The sequence below is a fragment of the Syngnathus floridae genome, chromosome 22 (assembly GCF_059516105.1).
Source record: "Syngnathus floridae isolate MCC-2025c chromosome 22, RoL_Sflo_1.0, whole genome shotgun sequence".
Taxonomy (NCBI): domain Eukaryota; kingdom Metazoa; phylum Chordata; class Actinopteri; order Syngnathiformes; family Syngnathidae; genus Syngnathus; species Syngnathus floridae.
In genome coordinates, this window is record NC_142434.1 from 3,396,368 (window position 1) to 3,420,278 (window position 23,911).

At 45.0% G+C, this 23,911-nt stretch overlaps 3 protein-coding genes and 1 long non-coding RNA gene across 7 annotated transcripts in view; 2 read left to right on the top strand and 2 right to left on the bottom strand.

Annotated features, from left to right (window-relative positions):
• Positions 1 to 2: 2 nt before the first annotated feature.
• LOC148379229 (protein phosphatase 1H-like) lies at positions 3 to 5,036 on the bottom strand. Of its 3 annotated transcripts, none has more exons than XM_088367394.1 (10): positions 4,505 to 5,035; positions 3,342 to 3,528; positions 2,872 to 3,243; positions 2,703 to 2,815; positions 2,553 to 2,637; positions 2,373 to 2,491; positions 2,244 to 2,307; positions 2,076 to 2,183; positions 1,851 to 2,002; positions 3 to 1,312 (listed from the first exon to the last, which is right to left on the bottom strand). In XM_088367394.1, the coding sequence occupies exons 1-10, from the start codon at positions 4,738 to 4,740 to the stop codon at positions 1,165 to 1,167; spliced, it is 1,584 nt and encodes a 527-aa protein (XP_088223520.1). In that variant the 5' UTR covers positions 4,741 to 5,035; the 3' UTR covers positions 3 to 1,164. The 3 variants fall into 3 exon arrangements, with proteins under 3 accessions (XP_088223520.1, XP_088223519.1, XP_088223518.1); XM_088367393.1 differs by having other exon boundaries at positions 2,872 to 3,276; XM_088367392.1 differs by having other exon boundaries at positions 2,076 to 2,307; positions 4,505 to 5,036.
• On the top strand, positions 4,505 to 10,488 carry il17rel (interleukin 17 receptor E-like). Of its 2 annotated transcripts, none has more exons than XM_088367395.1 (19): positions 4,505 to 4,732; positions 5,982 to 6,409; positions 6,848 to 6,875; positions 6,977 to 7,126; positions 7,202 to 7,308; positions 7,373 to 7,487; positions 7,549 to 7,593; positions 7,651 to 7,790; positions 7,850 to 7,921; positions 7,990 to 8,044; positions 8,112 to 8,275; positions 8,709 to 8,753; positions 8,915 to 8,969; positions 9,695 to 9,831; positions 9,903 to 9,950; positions 10,018 to 10,078; positions 10,141 to 10,248; positions 10,313 to 10,364; positions 10,430 to 10,488. In XM_088367395.1, the coding sequence occupies exons 2-19, from the start codon at positions 6,305 to 6,307 to the stop codon at positions 10,446 to 10,448; spliced, it is 1,506 nt and encodes a 501-aa protein (XP_088223521.1). In that variant the 5' UTR covers positions 4,505 to 4,732; positions 5,982 to 6,304; the 3' UTR covers positions 10,449 to 10,488. The 2 variants fall into 2 exon arrangements, 1 of the variants encoding a protein (XP_088223521.1); XR_015855448.1 differs by having other exon boundaries at positions 4,511 to 4,732; positions 10,018 to 10,074.
• pim3 (Pim-3 proto-oncogene, serine/threonine kinase) overlaps positions 10,445 to 23,911 on the top strand; it is a 50,801-nt gene continuing 37,334 nt past the window's right edge. The window contains exon 1 of the mRNA XM_088367413.1: positions 10,445 to 10,538. Coding sequence (XP_088223539.1) covers positions 10,505 to 10,538 — 34 coding nt within the window. The 5' untranslated portion in view covers positions 10,445 to 10,504. The remainder of the gene's footprint in view (positions 10,539 to 23,911) is intronic.
• LOC148379232 (uncharacterized) overlaps positions 10,856 to 23,911 on the bottom strand; it is a 34,883-nt gene continuing 21,827 nt past the window's right edge. Inside the window, exons 2-3 of the long non-coding RNA XR_015855452.1 lie at positions 11,126 to 11,211; positions 10,856 to 10,992 (exon numbers count right to left, since the gene is read on the bottom strand). This is a non-coding gene — a long non-coding RNA (uncharacterized LOC148379232). The remainder of the gene's footprint in view (positions 10,993 to 11,125; positions 11,212 to 23,911) is intronic.

The following is a 23,911-nucleotide window of genomic DNA, read 5'->3' on the forward strand; positions in this document are numbered from 1 at the left end:
GACACATTTAATAATTATTTATTCAGCCCACCTTCTGCAACAGTGTTGCACGATTAAGTAAACATTAAAATGTTTTTGGACTTCTGGAGGAACCTTATACAAAAGGTACAGTCGACATTCACAAAGCAGGAAAGTCACGAGGCCACTTTAATTCCCACCCGTGGCTGTTTTTTGCTAAGAAGTAGAATCCCGAAGAAAATAAAATAAGCACAGCTATTTCATTTTACAAGTACAGCAAACCCAATTTACATCTGCGGTGACATGAAGACGCCAATATCGGATGGACACGCTCTCTATCGACCCAACGTTGAACCTGAGTTGATGTGCAGAAGTTGGGTGGCACAATAGGGCGAGAAAAAAAAATGTACATTCATCTAATGGACAGAAATGAAGGCTGAATGACAAGTCGAGCGAGGATGAACATTCAATCACGTCGAAGGATCCAAAACTTTTTTTGATGACCACAAAATGCATAATAAGAATTCTACATTTCTCGTGGAATGTACATGAGGAAAAAAAAAATGACACCCAAAAAATTCCACATTCTTCCCTCTGCACATCATTTCCAGCATCATGCCGCCATTTCTCCTTTAAGAATCTTTCAAAATGAACGCCGTCAGCACAACTAAAACTAAATGACACTTAATTTAGCCGTACGACAAGTTACAAGAATACAAATTCAGTCGAGGCATGCACGAAAACAGAGCCCATCTTTTTGATTTTTTTGAAGTGACGTCAGTCGAATTAAAGTGCAATTAAGTCGTTTAATGTCCAACCAACCGTGATGCTTAAAACCGCCGTTAATTTTTAATGGAATGATTTTTTTTTTCAATTTGGATCCATGCAAGTGATGCCAGGAAGCATCTGTAGATTCTCAAAAGCTACATTTTGGCCGAAAAAAAGCCTTAGGTTCTATTTTACGATTATTTTACGAGCACCTAAAAAGCTAGACTCAATAGGGACACCTGACTTGTCTGAAGCGTCCCAAAACTTTTGTCCAGATTGTCTCTTGGGTTATAATGCCGCTTAAGTCATCAAGAGGCAACGGTGAGCCAGTTTTGTGAGCTCCTGTTTGCACCAATTTTTTTTTTTGGCTGGTCACTCCAACAGAAACATGTGCAAAAAAAGATTTTGTATCGAGGTGTGGGGGGGGGGGGGGGGCACTCAGGGCTGACGATTGCCATACATCAACGGGATGATGAAAACGGAGATGTCGTCCCCGGAGCCCAAACGCTCGTTGGTGATCCTCCAGCCTCGATCCCGGAGCACGCCGCGTGCTCGCATCACCAAATCTTGTGCTGCCATCGTGTACCTAATCATAAGAAAATTAAAATATATACAATTTTAATTGAAAAAAGTATTAATTATATTATTAATTTAAAAAACAAAAATTTCATTTGAAAAAGTATTAATTAAATCATTAATTAAAAAATAATATATAAAAATTTAAAGAATATATTTTAAAAAGTATTCATTATGTTATTAATTTAAAAAAATAATACATAAAAATGTCATTTAAAGTATTAATTGAATTATTAATTAAATATATAAAAATTTAATTGAAAAAAAAAATTAATTATATTATCAATTTAAAAAAACAAAAATTTCATTTGAAAAAGTATTAATTAAATCATTAATTAAAAAATAATATATAAAAATTTAAAGAATATATTTTAAAAAGTATTCATTATATTATTAATTTTAAAAAATAATATATAAAAATGTCATTTAAAAAAGTATTAATTGAATTATTAATTAAAAAATAATATATAAAAAATTAATTTAAAAAATATTAATTGAATTATTCATTTAAAATGATAATACAAAAAATATATATATTTGGTCCCTACCTGTGAAGGTCATCTGGATCACAGTTGGCAAGGAAGGTGGAAACAGCTTCAGCAACTTCCTGATTGGACAAAACGTCCCAGAGGCCGTCCGTGCCCATCACCAGGACGTCGTCAGCGCCGTGCTCGTACTGCGTGAGGTTGTACACCTTCACCTGTGTTAGCCAAAACAGTGTGTTTCGTTGTGGTGCATTTCGGAATAAAGCTGGACTTGTCAATAGCGCTCACTTCGGGAAGGCAGGACAGGAAGGGCTTGATGTAGATGTTGGAGTCGTGAACTTTAAGGTCGTGGTCTCCAAGTCCACGCGTCACCCCAATGGTCGCCAACACCCGAGCCTGGAAAATCGACCGTATTTTTATTTTTGTCAGAAGTCCGAAGTCCGAATTCAACCTGACCTTTTTCCCTTCGCCGTATATGAGTGGAAATTTGAGATCTTCATCCTCAATGGTCTTATAGGCCCTGTTTGAAAGACAAAAGCAAAAATGTGACATTGTGGCCATCCAATGAGTGATGATGTCACCGACCATCCGTTCATGGTGAAGTCCCGGTAGAGCATCCTCTTCCCGACCTCCTTCCGCTGGACCCTCCGCGGGAACTCCAAGTGTGTGAACTCGTTTCCCAACAGTTGAGGCTGCATGAAACCCTGATGACGGACAAACCTGTGTCATTTCAATCTTTAAAAAAAATCCAAAACCAAGTCATACCAGGAATTGTAGCCTCTGTCGTTCGGATTCCGGCGTGAACTCGGTCGACATTGGAACGATCTCATTGTTCCTGATAATGATGGCCCTGTGAATCGGAGAGACGTTAGATGGAAACGCTTAGATTAAAAAAAGCAGGACGCCCACACGGACCTGCTGTCGCCCGCGTTGCCGACGTAGAGCTTCCCCAACATGTAGACCACGGTGAGAGCCGTGCAACCTCCCGTGATGTTATAGCCTTGCTTCTCCCTCTCGATTTGTGCGTCCTGAGATCGGATTCCAGTTTACGTCCAAAAAATGAGGAATACAAACGAGGTCCTACCATCTCTTTGAAGGCATTCTCCATCGCTCCGATCACCAAGCTCTCATGCTGGATCTTCTTCTCGGTGAAGAACCGCGGCGGTGGCGGCGTGTTGCTAGGTGAGCTCGGCGCCCCGGCCGCGCCCCGAAGCGACGCCGCCCTCGTCAGGGAACGCTGGTGAGGACCCGGAGTGTTGCCTTGTAGGTAGGGGTTGCCGTCGGGTTCCTCGCCCAGGATGGTCGGCGGCAGGGAAGCCAGGTTATGCAGGATCTCCATGACGGATTGGAGCTGGCAGGCGATGTGGTGCTGGAGCAGGCGGGAGGCCACGACGGCGGCGCCGGAACCAGCATGGCCGTCGAATAACGCCCAGTAGTGGAAGACAAGACCCTCATCCTGGAAAGGCAAAGTAGTCTCTCCATCTCCATGCTAAGAAAGAAAATATCTGCTACAAATTCTGCACAAAATGTATTCACAGAACAAAATGGCCGTACCTCCGCATGCTTGTGTTCCAAGTACAATCCCGGGCCTTCGCCGTTGGGCAGGGAGTTGCGTCTCTTGGCCGTGGGGGTCTTGTTGGGCGTCGAGGGGGGGCAGTAGCTCATGGGCCGTCTCCTCACCACCACCACCTCGCAGCATGCCTGGTCCTCGTTCAGAGCGCTCTTTCCAGCATTAATCACTCTGGATAAAATAAAATAAATATATAATAAATCAAATAAAATAAATATATAATAAATAAAATAAAATAAAATAAAATAAAATAAATATATAATAAATAAAATAAAATAAATATATAATAAATAAAATAAAATAAAATAAAGTAAAATAAAATAAAGTAAAATAAAATAAAATAAAATGAAATAAAATAAAATGAAATAAAATAAAACAAAACAAAATAAAATAAATCAAATTAAATTAAATTAAATTAATATGTATCTTAGGGTCTTACTTTTACATGAGCAAGAGAGCGAGAAGAAATAGAGAGTGGAGGCGGCGGTATAAAATAAATGACATCAAAGTGTGCCCTGCTTGCTTATCAGACATCTCTGGAGGGTGTGTGAGAGAAATTAGCATGACTATTTTTAGAAGGCGACTGTGGGTTGTTTGGTGCTCGCTCGGCAGCATCACTGACTCACAGCTGCATGGGCAAGACGGTATATGCACCATTATATAAGGTCAACACATTGTTTCAATTCCACAAAAAGGATTTCACGGATATAAATTGTCATTGTGACTCCTTCGAATTTATTTCCCTGAAAAAGCTGTTCTTCTCCAAGCGTTATAAATCCAGCATGTTATTAGTTTTGCTCCAACTCTGAACTCATCTGCCTGACTCGTGTCGGATCAGCAGACGAGGCCTTGGAACACAACACAATAGATTCTTTTTCACTTTTCCGCTCTGAGCAAATATAGTTTAGGTTATTTATATTTCCCCCCCCTGCAAAAGTGGAATCTAAATCACGTGTCTCTTATCTGCCATGACCTTATTGCGTTGCTTTTTTTGCGTGTTTAATACAACATGCACGCAAAATGACGTTACGCATAGGCGCTCACAACAGGTGCAGCTTAGAGGTCTGCGCACTTTGCGCATGCGCTCCATCTGGATCATTGTTGTGATGCCCCCCCAAAAGGCCAAGACCCGTTTGGGCGGACTTACTCAGCGTATCCGGTGGCCCACGGTAATCTCCTGGTCTCCTTCAGGATGAGGATGGGCCGGGCGATGTGATCTGCAGAGCACTCAATCTCATCCGGGGAGAGTCCGAGGAACTCCGGCCTCATATAGGGGAATTTGAGAGGCAGGTCCGAGCCGGGGCTGCCACCTCCTCCGGAACCACCACCGGTCATGATTCCACCCATAAAGGCGCCCACGGCCGACTTGACTCGGGTCAGCATGTTGCTGGTGCGCCGCGGCGGTGTGTCAGGCGGCCGGTGCGCGGCGCCGCGGCTCCCTTTCCCCGGATTGCCCCCCAGTTCGGCCGCGCTGCTCGACGACAGAACTCGATGGGATGACGCGGTCGGTCGTTCAATGCCGCATCGATGTTGGGGCGTGCAAGGGGCGGCTCGCACCGGGGACGAAGAACGCCTAGGATGGCTTAGTAGGCAAAGCCGGGCGCGCCTCCATGGAGAGCCGGAGAAAACATCCCGGTCGTCGGGAACGCGGAATTATCGGGTCACGTGACGCCTCCGTAAACCCACGCTGCAAAAAATGCACCCTCTGCTTTTATTTACGTCATGTATACGTGTAATGACTAGTTCATTAAAAATACATCACAACTGTAAAATACAGCGTGGGACAAAAGTAGATTTGCACATGATTAAATCGATTTTAAAAAAAGGTTCAATACTAACAATAGTCATGGGAATAATAATAAAGCATTTATAGGATTTATTTTGCTTTGATAGTCAGACATTTCATTTTTGTTTTCTCATGTTAGGCGCAAGGCTTGTGTTGTGCTCGGCATTTTTTGCAGCGTGCAGAGGATGAGCACTCCACAGAAGGAGGATAAATCCTCGCCGTAGATGCAATCAATCATCTCAGTCCTCGATTGAGATGCAACCGACATCTAAGTGCGGCATGACTGACTATTTAAAAGAAAGCTATGTCGTCAAACTCGCCATAAATTTATTAAATAGCCTATAAAAATAACATATTGCGCAATACTGGAAATGGAAATATAAAAACAAAAGAAAAAAATAGCCAGCAACCGAACCATAATTGTTTTTTTTAATAACAAACTAAAACACGTCTTCTAAAAGCCCGACGAAAGATTTATTGTCATGACGTAATTGGAACGGCATCCTGCAATACAACTCGCATCCTGCCAGAGGACGCTATTTATCCGCAGTCGATATCAGTTAAAGGAAACTCCAGCAATGAATGAAGGGAATATAAAAATCTCCAGGGAGGAGAAATGAATCCCATGTGATTTCCAGTAATCTACATCATGGTTTGTCTTCTACTTTGTGTATTTCCTTTTATTGCGTTTCCTGAAAACTTTACCAGTGCTTTTTTTTTTTTACTGTTGCTCAATTCAAACGTTTTTGTGTGTGTTTTTTAGATTGTTTTTTTTGTGAATACACATTGATTACCTAATTTCCCTGTCTGTTGCTAATAATAGACTCTTGTTTTCCAGAGTCATCAAGCTCCGCCCCCTTCAATCCATCCATCCACTGCCTGAACGGCGTCTCCTCACGAGGGTCGCGGGCGTGCTGGAGCCGAACCCTAACCCTAACCCAATCACATTGCTCACATTGACAGACACTCACACCTCCGGGCAATTTAAAATACAATCAGCTGAGCTTGCATGTTTTTAGAATGTGGGAGGAAGCTCCGCCCACTATGATGTCACCAATTATCACCAATTCCCTGACGCCATCACACCACCACTGGGAGATACTGACATCACAAGCACATCACTTAAATAAGAGTGGGAGTCGGGACTGAACAAGTCCAAAGATGATCCTGTGGGCTGCTTTACTGATGTGCCATTTTGGGTTTGGAGGTGCTGGACCAAACCTGGACGTGGAAAGGATAACGGCATGTGGTACCAAGTGTTCTCAGGTACGTCTGCTTCCTTCTTGATTGTTTTACACCCCCCCAAAATAATCCAGGGGTTTTCAGTTTATATTTATAATTGCTGACTCACATTTAAAGTTGAATATTTTGACAGAATTTTCTGCTACCTCAGTGAACCGACTAAACAAACATTTAATTGACTTTCTATTTTTATTTTCTATCATGAAAATACAGGTAACCAAAAACTGGAGTTGAAATATTTTTTTGTAACACGATATAGAAACTTAAATTGAATGAAATAATTTATTCAGCACTATATTATTATTATTTTTATTATGGAGGAGTCCTTTGATTTATTTATGTATGGTTTTATGTATTTATTTATTTATGTATGTATTCATTTATTTATTTATTTGGTATTTATTTTTTATAATTATTTTTAAAATAGTATTTCAATTTTATTTGTGACTTTTCTCCTAACAGGGCCTTCAATGCAAGTCCAAGCCAGCTGGTGAGTGCCGACACAATCCGAAGTGGTCTCCTGTCCGGTTAAACAGGAACGACATGTGATGATGGAGGAAGTCACCTGTTTTGGTTTTGTTTTTTTTACAGATTTTGTTCCTCCTCCTTGCCGGAAGCCTATTGACGGACTTGACGTGACCGCTGTTTTCCGCAACCTCAGCTTTTCCACTGTCATGATGTGCGAGGCGAACCAGAAATGTTCCTTGCGCCTTCGGATCAAAACAACTGCCCACCTTGCCAGTACGTCCCAATAAATAAAATCCTAGCGGTATCGGTACTTGGTATCAATTGTGCTGGTATGTTTTCAACCTCCAGAGTCCATCCAGGGCTTTTCCATTTGCTCCGAAACGCCAGGAACGCCGCAAAAGTGCCAAAGCATCAGCATCTCAAAAGCATCCAGGCGGAAAATGGCTGGGATGGAGGTACCATGACCCTGAACCTCGGCACTGTTACCATTTGTTAAAATAATCCGACTTATCTTGCTAGGTGGAGGTGGAGAACGACTGCATTGACGTTTCTCCGCGGCAGAAAGTGAGAGTCAGCGTCACCACGTTGCCGAGCTACTGTGGGATAACCCAGAGTGGGACTTACGTGGCTCCAGGTACTCAGAATTTCATGTCTTATCTGTGAAACCTGTTTCATTATTTTTTTTCTGACTCCAGACTGCTCATGGAAAGACCTGAGAAGAAACATCCCAGAATGCACCAGTGAGTACCCCTCAAAATGTCACCCCCCCCACCTGAGACTAACTAGCTATCCATCAGCTGGTCGGCTCTGGCACGATGTCAACCTGGATCGAAAGGAAGTACGCGTCGGGGTCAGCGAGGCCCTGCAGGGTCACGACTACCACGTGAGACTGTGCCGGAAGGATTTCATCTGCGTCGGCATCGGCGCCAACGCTATGGTAAGACCTCGGACAAGAATCGGAATTTGAACTCCAACTTAATCGTATCTGTCTCCCAGATCAAGAAAGAAGAGCCCGACAAGAGCGTGGTTCTGTCTTTCTCCAGACCGTTGCCGTGCCTGTGCATTGAGGTCAATCCTCCGGCGGAGTTTCCACGTGTGTGGTTGAACGCCGATTATATGTTTCCGATTATCCGCAGGGTTGGCCGGCCGTGATGGACGCCCCCAGAGTTCAGGTCTGCCCTTTCAAAGACGGTGAGTCTTCAGTTGCTTGATTTTTATTTTGTAATTGGTTACTAATTTTCTCCGTGGGTCCTAGTAGACTTGGAGGAGATGTGGCACGGGATTCGTTTCGACCCGCTGGAGGAGGCGCTGTCGTGGGAACCTGCCTGTCCGCTTTCGGCTCGGGTGACGCTGTGCCAGAGGCGGGAGAAAGACGGCTGTTCTGATCAGGAGAGCGTCTGGCGCGATATCAGCCGAGAAATGGTAAAGAAAAAAAAAAATGCTGAGTCGTCAACGCCTCGTCATTCATTCATTGGTAATTGATGATGACTCAGAGCTTGTTCATTACCATTGAGCTGAGTCATGATGTGGTTAGCATGACTCAGTTTCGATCAATGGAAAAACAAGTGAATCTATCATTCTATCTTTCATTTCGAAGATGTTATTAAGTGGCGCAATTGTGAAATCCCGCTGACGTAATTTTTGACGTGGGTGTTTAACCCAAGCATGTCCGCTGGCATTTAAGTTGTAAACATTCTTAAGGTGGAATTTCTACGTAAATCATTCGTGGCTCAAGGGAAAAAAAATGCCAGGGCTATGACGCATGAAGCTGCTGGAGTCCTTTTTTTTTTTTTTTTTTTTTTTTGCATGGAATGTTGTTTGGCTCACACGCAATATAAATATTGTTGCTTTTCAGATAACATTTGCAAAAGTGGACCCTCACCCTCAACTGTGTATGAAGGTAACAACTCTTTTGACATTTTGACCTAAAATATAATAGGGGCATTCTTAAATACATCTAAATGAGTAAATAAACAAGTACAATAAGTATAAATACAGAAAAAAATATGAAATATGAAAAAAATAACAAGGTTTTTAATGTATATATATTTTATTTTTTAGTTCACGGCAGGCAACCAGTCTTGGATCAGGTGTCCTTTTGTCGAGAGACTCCAAGGTACTATTTTAAAAAATATATATTTAAAATTCTTTATATTTAGTAGGTGTTTGTAAAAATGCCCTTCAAGCAAGTACACATTATAATAAACTAGATTTTTTGTTGCCAACAATTTTCAAAGTGCTTTGAGTTGGGGTACGATGCTTTATTTTGAAGGGCGTTTTCAGGCCATGCTACTTCCTGTTTCACCTTCGCGTACATACATCATGTCTGTTACATTGATACAGCAGTTATTGACAATGTAAGTGGGTCTCCTAACAAGAAAAATGAACAATAACATGTGTCTAATCTACAGGAAAATGTATTATTACTCCAAATGTTCGTTTCCATTCCTTTAGAGGTCCGTTTTCGCGTGTTAGCATGATCGCGAATTAGCATCTTTCCGCTAACTCGTTAGCCTGCCCAGTACTTCTTCTTAACACGTTACACGTACTTTTTAATTTTTATACAAACTTTTCTGTATGTTATTTATACTAATAATGTATTATTTAAATGTTTGAAACAATTATTGAATGTTCTAATATTAAAATATGCACAATACTGTTTGGTGACTTATATACGATTTTGTTGCTTTGGCGCCATTTTGTGGGCTAGAAACTATATGGAAGTGAGTTGTTGACCTTCATGTAGTTCTTTGAGGTCACCTTGTGGCATTTCAATGCAAAGGAATTAAGTAGAGGAACTTTAATGCGGTTAAAAAAAACAAAGTGACTTTTTATTTGCAGTGTGGGACGTGACCTTGACGCAACAAGGGTCAACGCTGACATCACGCATCAACGCCACTTTCTCCATCGACGCGTGTAGGCCCTCTCAAGACCCGACCGTGTGTCACGCAACTGGGACCGGCGTGACCGTGCAAGTGGTAGGTTGCCAAGTGCGCCTCGCTCCGTCACGCCCGCTAGTAACCGTGGCGACCGTATTTGTCTTCATCAGGGGGAGCGCTCATCCGTCAACTTGATCCTGACAGACGTGTGTGTTCTTGTGAGTTGCTCGAATAAATACTCGGTTGCTCAAGAGAAGAGTCGACTTATGTTTTGTGTTGGCACAGGTGAGGAGGACCGATGTGAATTACGCCGCCACCATCCTTCACTGCCCCACCCAGCAAGTCAGTAAGTTTATTTTTTGCCCCTCCGTGATGGCCATTTGTGCGATTGTCTTCTTTTCTTCACAGGTCAGGGGTCAACTCCCGGAACACAAGCCGGCTGGGACGTCATCTCACTTGGTCTTGGCCTCGCCACGATCAGCGTGGTGGCCTTGGCGTTTCTTTTGACGATCGCAGGTAAAGTTCAAACCGCCATGGCAGGCTTGATGAGCAGACCGCTGAGTATATTTTCTCTTCTTAGTTGATCGAAGGAGAAAGGAAACAAAGATGAAGTGCGTTGGAAAACACAACAAGTAAGTCACCCCCCCGCCAATCACCTTTTTCCTGTCACTAAATCAATTTTTTTTTTTTTTGGCAGATTCTACACTTCTTATTGACTCTATATGAAAATGAATAAAAGACAAGAAAAAGGTCAAACTATTTGCTTTCTTCCATGGATCCAAACAAGCCAGTGAGTCAGCGTACGTGTAAGTAAACACTCTCTATGAACTCTTTGTTTTTTACGTCAGAGTTCCCGTCAATCTGTTTCGAACTCTCGCTTGTTCCTCAACGTGTGCACGTGTCACTCCGCTCGTTGATATGTTTACGTCATGACTTGGATCTTCCCGTTCAAAGTCTGCACGTCAGTCATGCCATGTTTTTGTTATATAAAAAGTAACAAAGATAAATCAGCATACACGAGTCAATTAAAAAAAGTAAAAAATAACCAACAGTGATGGAGTAGCATAAGTGTGCACACCCTCTTATAACTCGGGAAATAGGAGTCGGGACCCACCTGCCTCCTTGTGAATTGCCTCAGAACAGGGGTGTGTAGACTTTTTATATCAAATAAATACTCAGAATACAACTCTACTTCAAATGAGAGAATATGCGGACCGCACACTCGGGATCACTTAGAAACGTTGACGTTCCTGCTGCTCTCTGAAACAACAGAAACAAGGTAGGTCTTTTGTAACCTGTAATAAATGTCAAGAGTTTCCTTAAAACAGTATGTGACACTTCCTTATTAAATGCCACTTATAGTTCCTGTCAGTTTGCATTAAAGGGGAATTACCAGTGTTATTTTGTCAAGTGGGATTTCCATGCTCGCTCACAACTCCATCACATGATGGTCATAGTCCTCTTGAAGATATCTTGTTCCTGTTCAAGGTGACAAAGCAAAAATGAACAATATTAATCATTAAAATTATTCTATGTGTGGACCGATATGTGTAATCTCTTAATTGAGTTTACCAATTTCCTTTTTATTCGTTTAAGATAATCTTTTACTGTTGTTGCTATATAATATTGTCCACAAGGAGGCAATGTTGACCAACTATTGCTCTAACTTGCGCCAACATGGGTGACCTAGTGGAACAATTACAGTGATGAAAGCAGTTTTTTTATTCCTATTATTTATTATCAAACGTCATGTTTTCTCTATTTGCATATTGGTTATATCAAAGTGGATATTTGTACTTCTAGTGATGGACAGCTTGATTTTGGGCCTTCAAAGGGTGCATCTTTTAGTCCAATAATATCCGGACATCTGTGTAAATAGTCTCTATTGTGCTTTGTGTCGACGTATATAAAGAGACTCCTTATTCTTTTATTTTGGAACATGCGGCACGATCTCGTCTCTGATGTTGCTAATGGCTGAAAATTACTCCTCAGATCCAAATAATGACCCACTCAGCCAAAAAATAAATAAAAAAAAGCCAGGTAACGGTGTCCAGAGGTTGTTTTTTTGTAACGTAAGAGTGATGGTTGTGTGCCGCTCCGGCATCTCAGGCCTTCAGGTTGGCCTTTTGTGTGCCAGTCCATCAGTTGGTCCATGTAAGCCCCACGCGGGGGGAAAGAATGACAAACACACAAGCCAGAGACAACAGACAGGGATGAGCTAATCCTCGTTGTGGAGAATTCCAGACATTCCGACAGGGTGTTGTTCCCCGGGCGAGTTCATCGGTGAGCTGGGCTCGCGTCCGGGCTTTGCGTTAAACAAACAGGCCTTTTAGAAGCGCGCCGAGTGGAAATTTGATGTCAAACACACTGAGGAGGCACTCATAGCCTCAGGTATGCACGGAAAGACGCGCAACTGACAGGAGGAACATGAGGGGGACTAGGTGAAAGGTTCAAGGGTGAAAGGGAAACTACGGAGAGCGGTATATAACCTTGCATAATAGCATTTCAGTTTGACTTTACATGTGGACATTTTGAACTCCCTTGCCTACTTGTAGTAGTTTATAACAGTGGTGGACCAGCCAGGTGTTAGCGTTAGCGTCGGTGCTAGCATGGACCAGCACATTTTTAATAATCGCCATGGCGACCCAGCCATGACACACCACCCACGGTGTTGACATTAGCATCACAGCTAACATGCTGTTGCGAAATGCTTCTGTTTTTTTTTACCCTTGATAACTTTCCTCTGAATCAATGCTAATGCTAATTTAGAGTTGTGTGAACATTCCCACACATTGTGTATTTCAAGACATGAAATCGGAGGCCCGGGGGGGAAGTTAATCAAGGTAGGGAGGGCTTTCGAAGAAAAAGTTTAGCGCACTCGGGTAGGTCCTGTTGACAAGAAGCGGAGAAGCTCCCTCACACACTCACAGAGGCCCCTTTGTTCCTTTTGTGAGTCATTGTAGAAACGGAGCACAGCTGTAAACAGTCCAAATCAGTCCATTAGGCCCAGAGGTGCCGGAGCGGCTCGGCGTTGACTGTGTATCCGGAAAGAAAACGGAAAGCTTGAGTCATCAATAAGCAGAACAGTGGGATGAGTGTGTGACATTGTGTGTCGCCTTGGGATAATAGAAGGCCGAGACAGGAGGAGTTTCCGAGTTTCGGGAGGGAGAACCGGCGCGGAGTTGCACGGGCCGATGAGCTCACGCCTCCCCCGGCTGGCGAACGTGGCCTTTTCCGTGGAACTCCCATCTTCACGCTATCCGTCAGCTGTCTCCTTTTTCGCTCTGCGACGCGTACTGTCGGAGGATTACCGTATTTGGATTTTCCACTTGGCGGGTGGGTGGCCGGCTGTTAGATTTTACTGGCACTCTTTGTAATGGAGACTGGCTAATATCTGCGTCAAGTGGGGTTGACATGACTGACCTCTCGGCAATGACGACGTGAGCTGGCGTAGCCTAGCAACCACTGTCTGGTACGGCGTTTTGGGATTGACGTCTCAACTGGCCGTCGATTTCATTAAGCGACTCTGTAAATGTCAGCAAAGCATCCAACGGATACTCCTCTACTCATTTCCACATTAGTCGTCACCCTGCCGCTAGCTTAATGCTAAATAGCATCTTGCGTTGTTGCATCACTATGGCTTGCCAAGAAACTGTTCATATTCTTTATCATCTGCAAAGAATGAGTATGAGTGCCGCACTGATGGACAAAGTAAAAAGGACAGAAAAATAATAAAAAATAAATAAGATAATCTCTCACTTTCTCTACATACACATAATCAACTGTGAACTTTTCCTGCTTTTAAAAATGGCCGCCGTCCGTAAATGCCTGAGTCGCCGGGCAATATAATACTCGTGAAGAGCCAAAAAGGACCGCAGCAGCCGGCCCTTTTGTCCGCCGCGTTGACCTTTCACCCTCGCTGACCCCGGCACACGCCCGGCCCGCTGCCGGCGCCCTTCCTATCATCCCTGCTTGTGTTTGTTGTCACTTTAAGAGCCACGTGAGTACACGGCCATAATTAACCCCCCCCCCTACACACACACACACAACCTGTGACCCTTGCCGTTCCGGCCGCTGAGGTCAGGACACGTGCCGATCGGCCAGCTGCGACGGTCCCACACTCCTCTGTGTGTGTGTGTGTGTGTTTGAGACACTGGCAGGTGGAGCCGAGCGGCGTCCACACAACAATAGCAAAAGCACGAGTGGGAATACAAGTGCGAGCCAACTCAGCACAAACATTGTTGCCCAGAGACAATATAACCAAGAGGGATTCCAAATGTCACTTTTAATACCCCAAAGTCATTGCAAATACTGTTAGAAAAATATTTACACACAACCTCATGGGTGGGGCTGCCCCCCCCCTCCCCTTCCTGTGCACAAACCCAAGAACGACATCTTTCAAGATGGCTCAATTTCTTCTGTCTTTGCAAAATGAGTAAAGGGCGTAATGCAGAAGCTGTGTTTTGCAAAGGGGGGGTGAACCCCCCCTCCCTCCCACTAAGCAGAGAGCAATGGGGACGGAAGAGGAGGGGAGGGGCGAGTGCCAGGCCGATAAGCTCCCCACTTGTTGGGCTTTACTTGATAATCGCTTATGTGCGTGCGTGCGATAGGTATGTACACAATGTGGAACATCATCCCGTGGTCCATTAATGCCACGCCATTGATGGAGCTTCCCGTTTTGGGGAGCTGGCGGCGTGGAATTGGAAGGCTAACCCAGGTCACCTTTTAGAATGCTGCGCTTGCGTTTTCGGCTCAAATGTTTGCGGATGCACAATGCCCCAGCGAGCCCCGGGGGCGGAGGGTTGAAAGGTCGGAGAGGTCAGGAAGGGAGAAGCATGCAAGCTGTCAGCAAAGATATACTCGGACGTTATTGTCACCAGACTTTCTCCTTCGGGGAGGTCGTCGTGATGCCACCTTATTATTAATATTTCAGTTTTAACTGGATCGGAATCAGATCGGCGCATTTACATTGCAAATTAAACTCAAATCTGGATCAGACGTACATTATACACCGATTTTTTTTTGGACGCTGGAAGAAACAAGGAGGAGGGAAAATGGCGGGAGAAGTGGATGTGCAAGAAGGAGAGGTTGCTAGCAGGAGGGAGGGGGGGTCAGGAATCAGAGCAGATGGCAGACAGCGCCACCCCTCCTCCTCTCTTTCACCCCCCTCCCTTTGCTCAGCGGGTTATGGAGTAGGGGGCAATTAACGACAGAACCCTCCCCCTACCCCCTCCACATGTGTCTGTCACTGAGGACCACTCCATCTTTCTTCCCCCTTGCGCTTCTGCTCCTCCATTAGAGACAGGTGCAAGGTATCCTGACACCTGTCAATCAAAACACACGCAGTTGGCGTGCTGTTAAATATGCCACACGGGCGGGCGGGTGGGCGGCCGGGTGCGCACGTGCGTGGAAAGCCACAGGCCGCTTCCACCAATGTTTTTTTTTTTTCCTGGAAGGCAGACTTTCCAGGCTTCCCGGCGACCAATAATAAGCCTTCTATCTTCCCCCTTGGAGCCCGAGCCGTCTTTTCCACCCCCCCGTCCTTTGCTTTTTTCCTCCCTCTCGTTCCAGCGACCGATGATTAGAATAATACGAGTGAATCGTTTTTGTAAATTGCGTGGGAATGCTGAAAAACTGAAGTCACTTGCCGTGGATTTGATTGAATGATTCATTTGCAGTTTTCCAATATCCAAGATGTGATCTGAATATTTTGAATTAGCATATTTGAACCGGCTGAGAAATTAATGATTGGGTCAATATGTAAAAAATGTTTTCGTACATTTTTCAGTTTTTTTTTTTTAATCCAAAATGGTTAGTCAAATCTGGATTAGTGCGTATACATTGCAAATTGGATCTGATACAGATAAGTACCCAACAGTCGATCATTAAGGAGTTTTAAAGAAGAATCGTCAGCTTTTAATTAAATCAGTGCAGTCGGGATCCGATTCAGATCAATGCATTTACACAGCAAGTTCAAATTAGTTTAGACAGAGACGATCGTTCAATATCCATTAATTAATCAAGACGAGACGAACGGGTTGGAGAAATACGGAAAGGTCAAGATTAGAGTTAGAAATCCGTCCGCCAGTCCAGAACGACGTCTCGGCTCCTCCACAGTGGCCTAGTGTGGAAAGCCTTTTTTCAGACATAAACAAACCATTCTAAATGCTCAGCTGTTCCAACGGGGTTCACAAACAGGCAACATCGAGCATAGGCTTCCCTTTTAAGGCCAAAGACACAGCAATAGACAGAGAAGCAATATTGGCCAAATGAGGGCGGGACGATCACAAAGAAGCATTCATGCGCCGCCATATTTCCCTCATAAACACTCAGGAGGGTGCTTTGATTAATCCGAGGCGTTAACCACCCCCATTATTCGATTTAGCGACTCCGATTGTTCTCTCGGAATTTTGTGTTCTGGACAAAAGTATTCATACTGCGACGGTCCCACCGCGCACGTAATCCCGCATCGAAACGTAAATCGTGAAATACGGCGAGCATAAAAAAGTGTAACGACCGCGTCCGAATCAATCACGTTCGCTCGTCGTCTCTTCTAGATTAAGAATACGCCATTGAGAAGGGCGACCGGGAAGACGTTTTTTCGGGGGGGGGGACCCCGTTGCTAATCGCCGGCGCGCACTCGGAACTCCCGCACAGTGGCGTTCTGTCAGTGTCGCAGACTGTCTGTCTCCTTGTCGATCCGGCGGTGACTGTAACTAGGTGTAATGGCCGACCTGTGGTTAGCGGCTCTATGGGCCTATTCACGAGCGCTCCGAGCACACGCGTACACAAACACACACACCGGCGTGCGCACACACTGTTTACAATGGTGAGTTTGGGCTGAGCTGCTAATTGAATCGTATTTCTTTTTCCATCCAAATGAGTAAAGGGCATCCCTATTTTCCGCAGTCTAAAGCTGTGGGATGCGTGTGTGTGCGTGTGTGTGTGTGTGTGTGTGTGTGTGTGTGTGTGTGTGTGTGTGTGTGTGTGTCAACAGCAGGGCCTACCTTGGCCGGGAGCCAAAAGCATTACTATACAAATCCAAGCGGCGCTCGGCTTCTTATTATTTAGGGCACGGCGTGACACATATCTGCGCCAATCTAAACGCTGCCTCAAAAATCGCCCGTCATAAAAATGACGATCTTTTTTAAACAATGGAAAAACGATCTTCTTCTCTTTTTAAGCCTTCCGTTTTCTTCCGCCTCACGACTTTTTTTTTTCTACCCTCGGGTCACGCCGGGACAAATGCAAATGACCCCAACCGTCTCATCAGCCCCCCCCCCTCCCCTCGCTAAGTTTCATTGGGAGTGGATTTAACTAGATAAAAATGGATGAGAAGCTCTTAAAAAGGTTTCTCCAGGTCACGGTGACTACATCTGTTTTGCAGCAGACTGATTTTTTTTTTTTTAAGAGCTAAAAGTCAAATCAAAGCTTTTTTTTTTTTTTTTTTTTCGTCCATTTTATACTTGGCCTCGTACCTTTCCCCGCTGAAACAAAAGGAGCCATCTGTAGGCTTCAGTCAATCCGGGCCTCCCCGGTACTGATTTGTCCTTCCTAATCCGATTAGCGGCGGGGGCAATTCTCGAGCTCTCTCCAGCAGTATGGGCCCGATCAAATAAAGGGAAATACAAACTATTGTTGTAGAAAAAGTTTTTTTTTTGGGGGGGCATGTGATCAGAAAGGTCAAAAGGGCGGGGGGGGAGGGTGACTTTTGACAGCTGTGTGTGTGCACACGTGCAAAGCTGCTGTGTTATTGTTTTGGTCTGACGGCGCCCTGTCACCTGATTCGCCTCATGCGCATCTACATGCTCACATTTCTTCATTTTCTCGCACACACACACACACACACACACATCCCGTGGCGCGTCAGCTGCTGACTGCAAGCCGGAGACAAATAGCGAAGATGAGACGTCCATAATGGTGGAATTCATAACAAATAAATCGGGAGGGAAAGCAGGTGCTTGTCCTGGGAAACCGACTGATGTGACGGGGCTTAAAGAAATATTTACCTCCGAGTAGGCGGAGAGAGCAAAACATGAGCTGGAGGAGAAGGCAAGACCGAGGCGGCCATGTTTTTTCGCTGTCAGAGGATGGAAATTGTAAATGTGATCGTTTATTGTTGTTATGGAGGAAAAAAATGAGGCAGGGGAGCCAACCCTCACATTCCAGTGGTTTGACTCCTGCTGGTGGAAAGTTTCCCATTTTTTTTTTGGAACAATATGACACCAGAATGCAGCGTTTGCCCTTCTTTTTCGTATTGATGTCATATTCTTGGCTGGAATGTTGCTTTTACTGGACTTTGGTGATATATATATTTTTTATTCCAGCTTAATTTTTCTCGCCCGTGCTGTTTTGTGATGCTTGGCATGACCTTGCCCCGTGGCAACCATCCTCCCACGTCAAATTCTCAATGTCTCGTTAGTTGAATGCGTATAATTTGGGATTTTTCTTTTGCCATAATTTAGGAAAATTTATTTATTTAAGATAATTATTCAGTCAAATATTTATTTATATATATTAATCATTTTAATATTAATATTTAATGGATTTTTTTTTTCAAGAGAACGTTGACCTCAATACCATCTTTCTCAAAACTCCAATTTAAGAAATACATCAACGACAGGTCTTCATCTTCTTTTTCAAAGACACGTCAAATTTGTTTTTTTTGACACCCACGAAATAACAGAGTGGAGCGTTTTCTTTTTTTCAGGCTGCGCACGTCTCACTCAGCACACAAAGTGCCAAGTACAATTGCTGAAAAGGATTTTTAAATAAGCAGAAACCGGCGGGGGGAGGTGGGTGGGGGGTTGGGGGGGGGGGGATGGCGTAGGCTGGCAGTCATGCGAGGCGAGTGTGGAACTTGGCGCCGGTTGGAGCGCTCCGATGGCAGGCGGGCAAACCTCCAGTTGGGGGGGGGGAGTGCTCACGGGTCAATTTTAAAGGCACCGTCGCTTTTGACACACGACTCGAACGGCTTTGTAATTGCTGTGCCGAACGGACGGACGGACGGCCATCAAGCTAGCTGATTGACAGAAGCACAAACGCCAGCACATTCCCTCCCTTCCGGGAAGACTTGATTGATCGCGGCGTGTCGAGAAGCTAGCTCTGCGCTAATCGTCCATCAAAAATCTCAAATCTGCGCAAACCGAAATATCACATCCGTCCCGTCGCCCGCCAGGTTAGTTTCATCCATGTAAACACACACACATGATCCTCTCATGCATCATGCAACGGCGCCTGTGTGTTTACACTTTGCCATTCACGGAATCGATACATTTATGGAACGCTTCCTCCGTCTCGACCCCCCCCCCCTCCCCTCTCTGCAAGTTTTAAATGTCACAGTGGATTAGGCAGATGGGCCGCACAAACAAAAACACCCTTCCGTGACCTCTCACCTCTCTCTGTGTTGCTCGGAGAAAAATGGCGGCAATGTCTTCGGCGAGGTTAGACTTGGAATTTCGCATGCAGTCGATTTTAATCCACCCAAAAAATCCTTTGAATTGACCGTGTTAAGGCACTAGAGGGAGTCTTTTATCTGAAGCCCGACGTTGTACAGATCTAACGGACTTGAAAGAAGTCTGACAGTTCTCACCGTCCTGATTAAAACGCTCGACCCAAAAAGTCCTTAATGCGTCGATTTTTCCGTTTAAGCCCCACAAAAACCCGACGTGAAATTTTTCACACGCTCAATCGACACCCCTTCCCTGCCATTGACGGCTATAGACGACAAAATCCTGGGCTGGCAGTGAATGAGTTAATCAGTATCGCAATTTTCCACAGGGAGGCGCTAAAATATTTTTTTTTTTTTTACATCAAGCCACACATCGAGCATAAATTTCTCACACATTTCTATTTTCATACGTGGTATCGGTTATCTCCGGGTTTCACAGCCTCGGCAGGAGGAAGAGCAGCGATGGCCGCTCATCTGGCTGCCTGACTAGCGGTCGAAGGCACACAGATGGATGCGCCAAAAAATGTGCACGCGATCATGCGACCATTCCCACCCGCCGCATGTCCACAGCTTTTTTTTTGCGAGCCAAGCGCATGTAATTACACTTACATCCAAACGCACACCCGGGCCGGACACGCAAGTTGCCTCGCGCTCGACGGGGGCCGACCGGCGTAATGCGCCTCAGTCACGCTACGCTACGGCTAGCATCGTGCTGAGCTTAGCGCCAGCCCGTATGGATGGATCATGGTCTTAACTGACGGGACTTGGATTTTTTAGACGGGGGGGGTGGGATTAAGACGCCCTTATATGGACATAAAACTCAGATCGTGCCACTGAGCTAACGGGGCGACGTTAGCTCTCGTGTCACCGGCTCGCTTGTTGATTTTGAGTCTGTCAGGGTCAAAGGTTAAAACCTTATCAGAGTCACCTACATTTGCAGGCTAAATTGTAACATTTGATTAGACCGCTTTGGGATTACATCTATGCTAATGTTAGCATGTTTTGCTAACCTTTGTCGCTGCCACGCTACGCTAAAGTCATATACGTCTATTTGCGTGACAAATATCAGTTTTTTTCTTTGTTAGCCGCTATGCTCTGCTAAATTGATTGAATCATGTGACCTAATATATGCATTTATTCGCGTCTCTCCAAGTGATAAATATCAGTAGTGTGAAATCTAGCGGCGAAGCGTGACAGTGTGTGCGCGTGCAGGTGCGTCTGCCGCGACTCTCGATGTGCCACGTCGATTTTGGTGTGTGCGTGCTTTGCACGAGGGACATGTCTTTGCCACTGCAGCAGTGCTGTCTATCTTCTTCCTCCTCCGCCCAGCTGCGTGCACATATATCCACTCTCGACTTTTTTTTTTTCCAGCTTCCGTCTCCTCAAATGATCTCTCTCTCTCTCTCGCTCTGGATCTTATGTGTACATTTTGTTCTGCATGTGCCAGACACAAAGCCTCTCGTATTAAAATGAGGCAATAAAAAAAGCTCTGTCTGGAAAGTGTTGCTTCTTAAGTGCTTCTTTGACTTCTCCTTATTTGACCTCGCCATGTCTGCTGCCATCTTTTTTTTTTGTAAACCACCTCCCACGTTTGTCTGTCTTCGCGTGTGATCTTCCCGCCCTTCATCCAGACTCTCGATGTGTTTTGTGTGTCGCGTCTTTCGGGTTTCAGACAGCGCGAACGTGACCGTCGGGAACAGGCAGCTCAGACTCCTGCGCCATCCCTCCCTCCCTTCTCGCATCCTCCATCCTTTCCTCTCACCTTGCCTGCTCCTTTCTGTCTCGCCGATGAATAATTCAACCCGTGTTGCGCTGCAGGTTTCCCCCCCTTTTTTTTTTTTTTTTGCGCATCATCCCGGAATCAGATTGTCTCGAACACATTTCGCTCACGAGGGTGGGAAAGTGAGGCTCTTCCGCTCGCCGTCGTTTCGCCCTTCTCGTTATCGGAAGGAGTGAGTCACAGCCGAGCGGTCAGTCCACAATGTGACGCCCGCTCGGTGTCCGGGAAGAGCACACGTGGAGCTTTTCCAAGAATTCGCTTCAACAACATCACCTGAAGTCATGTGTTTGAGGAGTGGGAGGGGCGGGGAGAGGTGTCATGATTTTCATCATAGTTGGCTTTCCTTTTCGTGATTGAATTCATTTGAATTAATTACTTTTTCTGACGGAAACAACCGTGGGGAATGATTACAAAAGTGTTCGCAGATTGATATCCTGACATCGTCCGCCTCTGGAGACTTTAAGCCGTTTCAAGTACCCCCCCCCCACTTGAGCGCTGCTAATCATTTGCACCGAGCAGAGGCTAATAACTGGATCGACCAAAGGGAGGTGTGCGCCGCTGTGGGAGTGGTCGCAGTCCAGTTGAGTCAATCAGATAGGCTGCTTTCATTCCCCTTAACATGTTATGCTAGTAGCGTGCTAAATACGTGATTAGGCAGACAAATTGTGAAAAATTATTTAGTTGCGCAGAATAACAATATATAAAGATGTATGGCGGGAGGTCGGGGTAAATTGAGGAAAAGGCAGAGAGCTTCACAGGAGGGGAAGATATTTACACCAGGCTAGCCGCCTGACGTGGCCGTCGTCATGGCGACCAGGCCCGTGTGTCTGAACCACTCCGGAGGCAAAGAGGAGGGGTTGGGACGATGGGGGGAGTGTGCCGGGCCGGCCAATCGCGGCCGACCACACATGCACACATGTCGGCTGTGATCTTTTACCTGACAGAGTGCTTGTGCAAATTTGATTTGAAGCCACAAATAGACACGACAAAAGCTGATTGATTTGTTTTTCTTGCTTCCATTATGAGCAACCTTGTAGACAATAATATGGATGAACATAATCAATAATATAATATATATGAATATTTTTGGTTACTTTCTGCATAGAGTCGAGCAGCTGCACATAAACGCACGCAAGACGAATAATGAGAAGTCGACAGATGACAAATAAACTTCGCCCACCCGTCCGCCTTTGTCTGGTCCCGTCGTCATCTACGTTGTCATTTCAAAGACTTCGCTTGACGTTCCCATGCACGAATCGTCCCTAAAAAGATGGCTTCTCTGAACTATCTCCTATTTATATCTTAAAAGCCCTACTCACTCCCACTCGCGAATTTGTCTCTGTGATGCCGAGTAACCGTACTCCTGATTTAGAAACGCAGAAACATTTACAAAGAAAAATTCAGAAGTGGCAAAGCTCATCAGTACTTCCGTGTTTGCATGTTTTTTTTTTTTTAAACATTGGAATTTTTGAATGCCAGAGGCTTGCGGTTTGAAGGCTGGCACAGGACATTGTGTACTCACCGCAAATTAGTCGTCAAGCTAACCTAAAAAAATAATAATGAAGGCAATGGGCGGGGCAAAATTGGCTTCTAATACCTTCAAATGTCAATCAAAGATCTGCTTGTTTTTTTTCAAACCACTTCACGTTGAGTCCTCAGAAGCTGCTGCACAAGCAATGACCCATTACGCTGATAAAAACCAAATCCCCATTGTCTAAAAGTTAGCTAGCGAAAGGCTAATCCATTCAACGCCACGTTCATCCAACGAGTGACAGATTAACTCGCTCGTATTCCGCCCTAAAAGCCGAGACGACTCAGACTGTTTTTACGACGCGTGCAGCGTCGAGCGAGAAAAGAAAAATTAGACTCATAAAACGTGGGAATCAATTGGCGCCAAAAGGTTCACAGTGCAGCCACCAGGGGCTCTCTCGCTCGCTCCCTCCCTTTCTGGTCGCTGCAGCAGCCGTGAGGAGGGGCGCGGCTCGGCTCTGCACCGATCCAGGTCAATGAGTTCCTTGTTGGGGAGGGAAGCTTGCCAAGGATGCACACACACACACACACACACACACACACACACACACTGTCAGTGTGTCACTACATCCAATCGTCTTATTATTGGCCCTCGTAGCATTTTTAGCTAGCGCCCACACGCGGCTAAGAATTAGCTTATATGCCTCCTGCAAACCTTTGTTACATGACAAGATCCCTTAAGTAGCTGGATTATGTGCAATATGTGTGCGTGAGGTCGTTTTGATTGGATGTGTGCGTGTGTGTGAGTGACGGTACGGCTTGTGTTACATGTCTAAAGTGCAGGGCGGAGATCCGCCAGCTGGGCCAGCGCCACGACAGCGCACACGCTCCCCGAGCCGAGTCGGGGGAAATGAGGTCGGCCTGGCGTTGTGTCAAAATTCTCGCTCTCTCCGCCTCTGCGTAGGATACGACAGCACTCGCGCAGCGGGGGCTCTGCTCCGCTGCACCATTTAAAAAAAAAAAAAGACGGGGGCGTCCGGTGCATTCACATCACTCTCGCCTCAAAATGGATATAGTGAAACCGGTATCGCTTAGTGTTACGAGAGGCGATGAAAGGAAAACCAAATCACATTTAAATCCGATTAATAAATGACCCGATTACAAGTAGGTGATTCTATTTTGTTTGATTCAGTGATTCGTTTTGGTTCAAATAAGTTATCGGCAATAAATCAATTCATATTTGTTGTACGGCTCTTTCAGGATGATTCAGAATGACGGTCAGCGATTTTCAAATACGATTTTCCGATTCAAATCGGTTTCGGCAACCGTGCCGGTCATAGTTTAATTCTTTTCATCTTTGGTCTTCGCCGCTGTTTCCACAAATGCTTTTAGCGTCATCTGAGATATTTTTTTTGTTATGCTTGGCGAAGGTATTACTGCTGATAAGCAAGAGAAGCAGCTCGTGCCCTTCTAGAACA